This window comes from Argopecten irradians, chromosome 13 (genome assembly GCF_041381155.1).
Source record: "Argopecten irradians isolate NY chromosome 13, Ai_NY, whole genome shotgun sequence".
In the NCBI taxonomy this organism is placed as follows: Eukaryota; Metazoa; Mollusca; class Bivalvia; order Pectinida; family Pectinidae; genus Argopecten; species Argopecten irradians.
The window spans coordinates 2,666,785-2,672,324 of NC_091146.1; the positions used below are offsets into that span (position 1 = coordinate 2,666,785).

Genomic DNA, 5,540 nt, shown 5'->3' on the forward strand with positions numbered 1-5,540 from the left:
ACAATTTCAGAGACAGGATGTAGAAAGTTAGATATCTTGTTGTCGCGACACACACGAAGCTCGACTTGACGTACTAATCCGTCCTCACTATGAATAACGCGTGTCACAATTCCCTTAGGCCAATCGTTTCTCGTTGTCTGTGAATCCTTCATTAGCACCACATCTCCAACCATCACATTGCACGATTTCTCTTGCCATTTTCTCCTTGGTTGTAAGGAAGCCAAATACTCTGTTCTCCAACGACACTAGAACCTCTCTGCAAGGACCTGGACATGGCGCCACTGTGAATGGTACATGTCTTTGAGACTAAGATGTTGGACGGACTCTGTCCACGTTTGATCTTCAGTCTTCTAGGTAAGAAGAGTGGATGGCGATAAGATGAATGGTTGCTCCGGATCAGATGACACAGGTACCAAAGGACGAGCATTTATGATGGCAGTAACTTCAACGAGGAAGATACAGAGGACTTCATGGGTGAGGTCCTTTCCTTTATTTCCCAACAACATGACATCGAGAATCCTGCGTGACACACCAATCATTCTTTCCCATGTTCCGCCAAAATGGGAGGCGTGAGGAGGGTTAAATATCCATGTAGCGCCGTGAGTTGACAAGAAGTCCTTCATGTCCTTACTTTCGATTACAGTGACTCCAAGATCGGAGGTAGCACCAACAAAGTTTGTTCCTCTGTCTGACCGGAATTGTTTTACTTTCCCGCGTATAGCATACAGTCTTCTAACTGCATTTACAAAACAGGAAGAGCTCATCTCTTCTAGTACCTCTATATGAACTGCTCTCGTAAACATACAGGTAAATAGAGCTGCCCAGCGCTTGTTGGAAAGAACACCACCCCTAGTACGTCGAGTTGTTATCCCCCATGTCAATAAGACATCGACTCCCACAAAGGAAACTGGCGGTGTGGGCGTGACCCTGTCAATAGGCAAATCAGCCATCTTCTGAGTACAGGGGCGACTTCTGAGTCTTCTGCATATAACGCAACGATGTACGAGGAGGGATATCAACCTTTTACCACCAGTCACCCAAAATCCAGCTGCCCTGACTGCTCCTTCAGTGAAGTGTCTCCCTTGGTGAGACACAGATTCATGGTAATGTCTCGTAATGAGAGTAGCTATATGATGTGACCCTGGGATCAGAATCGGATGTTTGATGTTTTCTTGCAGGCTGGACATATTTAGTCTACCGCCAACGCGCAGTAGTCCATCCTCGTCTATAATAGGGCACAGTTTTAGTAGAGAACTGTTTTAGGTAGAGGTTTTCCTTGTCCAAGAACGTCAACCTCACGACTATCTGCTTGTTTCTGGACCTCTTTGATTATAAATACCTCAGCAGCATGCAGCAGTCCTTGGGGCTTTTGGTATTCATCAGGTTTAACCTTTCTTTGTAGATTTTTGAAACGTTCCGCGGTAAGTATGACCCGAGATACAGCTCGAATAAGTTTCATCCAGTCAGAATGTTTGTGTATTAGATCTGTAACAGAGGTAGGCGAGATTTGAGTCTTCATAGCAACAACCTCTGGGCGAACATTTTCATCCTGCGAAGGTTCCACCAGCCAACACGACTCTTCCTTTAACGTAGAGCGTAGAAAAAGTTGAGGTGGTCCAGAGATCCACATACTATCTTTCAGCTGTGATGCAGGTACAAACCGTGTGCCCTCATCAGCAGGGTTACTCTCCGATGCGACATAAAACCACTGTTCTGGTTTCGAGAATCTGAGTATCCTACTTACTCGGTTGGCAACGTAGACATAAAACCGTCTTGTACGGTTATTCAAATATCCTAAGACGACTTTACTATCGGAGTAAAATGTCATTTGTTCTGGAGGTAGCGACAACTGTTCAGAAAGAATCTCGCCTACTTCGACAGCCAGCAGAGCACCACACAGCTCTAGGCGCGGTATGGAGTTGCCATGTTTGGGGGCCACCTTGGACTTCCCCAGGAGGAATGTGGTGTAAGTCTCTCCGTTGTTATTTAGGGTAAGATACGCCACTGCTGCTATAGCGCGTTCCGAAGCGTCAGCAAATATATGCACCTCGTTGGTCAAGTCACCTTTTGAGATGGGAGTTCTTCGCGGAATTGAGAAGCTATGAAGATGTAATAGAGATTTCTCCCAGGTTTCCCACTTGACGCGTTGTGTTTCAGATAGGGGCTCGTCCCAGTCAACCGTTCCCGCGACCATATCGCGAAGCAGGACCCTTCCTTTGATGATCACCGGAGCCAAAAAACCTAAAGGATCGTAGAGGGAATTGATGGTGGAGAGCACCCCACGACGAGTGTATGGCTTCGGAGTGTCGTACACCTTGAAGAAAAACGCATCGGTATGAAGTCTCCAACACAGGCCTAAACTACGCTGAGACGGTATGTCGTCATCGCCAAGATTAAGATCTTTTAAATCCTGCGCAAGGTCTTCGGATGGGAAGTTGTCGAGAACCTCCTGGGAGTTGGAGCAGATCTTGTGTAACCGAATATGACCTGTGGCCAAAGCTGCTTGAGTACGTGTGAGAAGGCTAACCGCTTTTGCCGGAGTCGACACAGAAATCAAGCCATCGTCTACGTAGAAGTTGTTTTGTACAAAGTCATAAAAATCACTTCCATAATCGGTCTCGGCATCCTTAGCCGTTTTCCTGAGTCCATAGCTAGCCACAGCGGGGGACGGACCGTTACCAAACACGTGTTTGGTCATCCTGTATTCTATCAAGGGTTGCGAGGGGTCATTATCTTTGTACCAGTAGAAACGGAGAAAATCCCTATGATCTGGTCTTACTGAGAAGCAGTAAAACATTTGCTGTACATCAGCAGTTACTGCTATCTCCTACTTCCTGAAGCGAAGTAACACGCCAAGCAAGTTATTCGTAAGATCAGGGCCTTTCAAAAGGACTTGGTTAAGGGATATACCCGAATATTCGCTGATGAATCAAAAACTCCCCTGATTTTGCCGGGTTTCTTTGGGTGGTACACGCCAAATAAAGGAAGATACCATCTTTCTTTGTTCTCATCTTTGTTCTATTTCTGCGTGACCCTGGTCGATGATACCCTTCATGAAATTTACCATATGTTCCTGCTTGGTATGATTTTTCTGCAGGTTAGCATCCAGCATACGTGCCCGTTTAAGAGCGAGGGGTTGGTTTTTTTGAAGACGCGGACTATTTTCGCGAAAGGGTAATGGTGCTGACCAAGACCCATCTGTGGTTCTGACAAATTCTCTGTCCATCAGCTCCATGAATGAGCGATCTTCGAGTGACAATCCTGGTTTGTCGTCATGCTTCGTGCAAAGGAATATGTTGTTGCGCAGGTCAGGTGAATCTTTAACCTGAAACTTATTAGCACACTCTTCAAATAGACTCACTCTTCCGTCCGGAAGAACTTTCGTTTTCATTACGCTTACAACATCTGGCTTGTGTGTTTTCCCAAGGCAGGTCTCGCCTACTACGACCCATCCTAACTTCAATCTCTGAGCAAAAGGATCACAACTGGACCCTGTCCGCTGTTCAGTCATATGATAGACTTCTGGTAAGTCTCTTCCTATGAGGAGTTGGATATCTATTTCTGGTTCCACGAGGGGCAAGTTAATGTCCGACATGTGGGGATACCAGGTAGCCACTTGTGGTGGAGGAATTTCTTCCCTGTTACTAGGAATCTGATTACACTCGATAATAGTAGGTAGGTTCATGGTGTATGTCCCATCCATAGATGTCACGGCCAAACCATTGAGTCGACGGCCATGTGTAGTTTGCTTTCCTGAGCATGCTACTACTGTGAAAGGTACGGAGCCGCTTGCGGGAATACCCCAATAGTCAAAGATTTCAGAGCGTCCGAGGCTTTTATTGCTTTGATCGTCCAGGATCACGTATATAGTACGAAACTTATCTGGTTCTTCCGCAGGATGTAGCTTGACAAGAAGTGTTTTGACGCAGGAGCGTCAACTGAATCCCTTTCCACATATTCTTGTACACTGACTTGACACAGACGTTGACTGATCATGTCTCTCTGTATTTTCTGATTGAGGGAGCTGGACTGGTCTGGGAGTTCTCTCCTCGACGTGACTTGACTTAACCCTTTGCTGTTTATCAGAGTTCTTATGGTAGTTGTCAGAAGTTGGATGGAGAGCTGTGGGATGTTTGTTACTACGACATATATCGCAACATATCACTTCATGACAGTTTTTGTAGAGATGCGAGTTCGACTTACAACACTTGAAGCAGATGTGATGCTCCGCGAGCAACTTCTTGCGTTCCGACAAAGACTTTTCTCTGAATTTTCTGCATTGGTTAAGTGTGTGATTTGAGTCATGGATAATACATCTACCTTCTTTGAAGACCACGTCTTTGTGCTGAGTATCACCCTTTACATCGGTTTTCTTCATCCGAATATCTGTGCGACGCTGATTATCAAAACGACGTGTGCTGGCAGCAGATGAGCTATCATGACTGAATATCATTAGGCCTGGGTCATTTAGCACCGATGTCATCTCCTTCATAAAGGTTGCGAAAAATCCAAATGGAGGATAGACATTGCCATGTGATTTTGTATACGATGCTGCTCTATCTGTCCATTTAAATTGCAATCTGGGTGGTAGCTTCGACACCACCTGGTTGATGCCAAGGGACGAGTCGTAGTATGACAGGATTCCTGTAAAATTGCTGTTTTGCTTCACAGTGTAAATTTCTGTTATGATGTCCAATAGATCATAATTTTTCAGGGTCCTTGGCAGTGACTCTAGGAAACTTGTCCAGCTTTTTCTTTAGCGAGGGTTCAATTACCTCAGGGCAGCCATATTGATCATCTAATCTTCTCCATAGTTCTTCACGACCATGGTTCGGGTTACCAGCTATTGATGCCCGTATGCTTTTTGCATGACGTGAAGATTTAGGCCCCAACCATTTGACCAGTAAGTCAGGCTCTTCTGATGGATTTGCATCCACCTCTTTCATAATGGCTTGGAAGCTAGCCTTCCAACATATGTAATTCTCTGGAAGGTCATCAAATTGTGAAAGTCTAGACATTGTCATTTCTTTCTTCATCAGACACTTTGTAAAATCTAGGCAATGAGTTTGAGCATTGACAGCCGCTGTAGGGTGAAATGAAGGGGCTGCAGGATTCCAAAAGGTTTGTTCTCGCTGATAATTTACTTGAGGTGGGATTTCAGTCTTATCATTCGGACTAGCACTAAACTGGTTTCCATTTAGAGAGTTCTGTACTTCGACGTATTGCCGAGTCCTTTCATTTACTACTTCCTGGTCCACACTTGACTTTTCGCTTTCAGAAAGGCTGTCCTCTTCTAAAACCTTTAGTTCTGTAGCGGCTAAAGCTGCTTCTTTCTTAACTGTGAGAACATCTAAGTCCACTTGTAATTCTAACTTTTTCCTGGTATCAGCTGCTTGAGGTTTTTTATTCCTCTTCCTCTAGCCTGGCTTTCTCTTTCCTTAGCTCAGCCTCCTTTAACTCAAATTCTAACTGAGCCTAAGTAGCCGCCACTTTAAGACGCTGTTTGAGGACTGATGAAGATGACGAAGCATAGTCACTGC

At 45.1% G+C, this 5,540-nt stretch overlaps 2 protein-coding genes across 2 annotated transcripts; both read right to left on the minus strand.

Moving 5' to 3' along the window:
- Positions 1–350: 350 nt before the first annotated feature.
- On the minus strand, positions 351–950 carry LOC138306591 (uncharacterized). The gene has a single exon (XM_069247030.1). The coding sequence runs from the start codon at positions 948–950 to the stop codon at positions 351–353; it is 600 nt and encodes a 199-aa protein (XP_069103131.1).
- A 293-nt stretch (positions 951–1,243) lies between these two features.
- On the minus strand, positions 1,244–2,698 carry LOC138306592 (uncharacterized). Its single transcript, XM_069247031.1, has one exon. The coding sequence runs from the start codon at positions 2,696–2,698 to the stop codon at positions 1,244–1,246; it is 1,455 nt and encodes a 484-aa protein (XP_069103132.1).
- Positions 2,699–5,540: the final 2,842 nt, after the last annotated feature.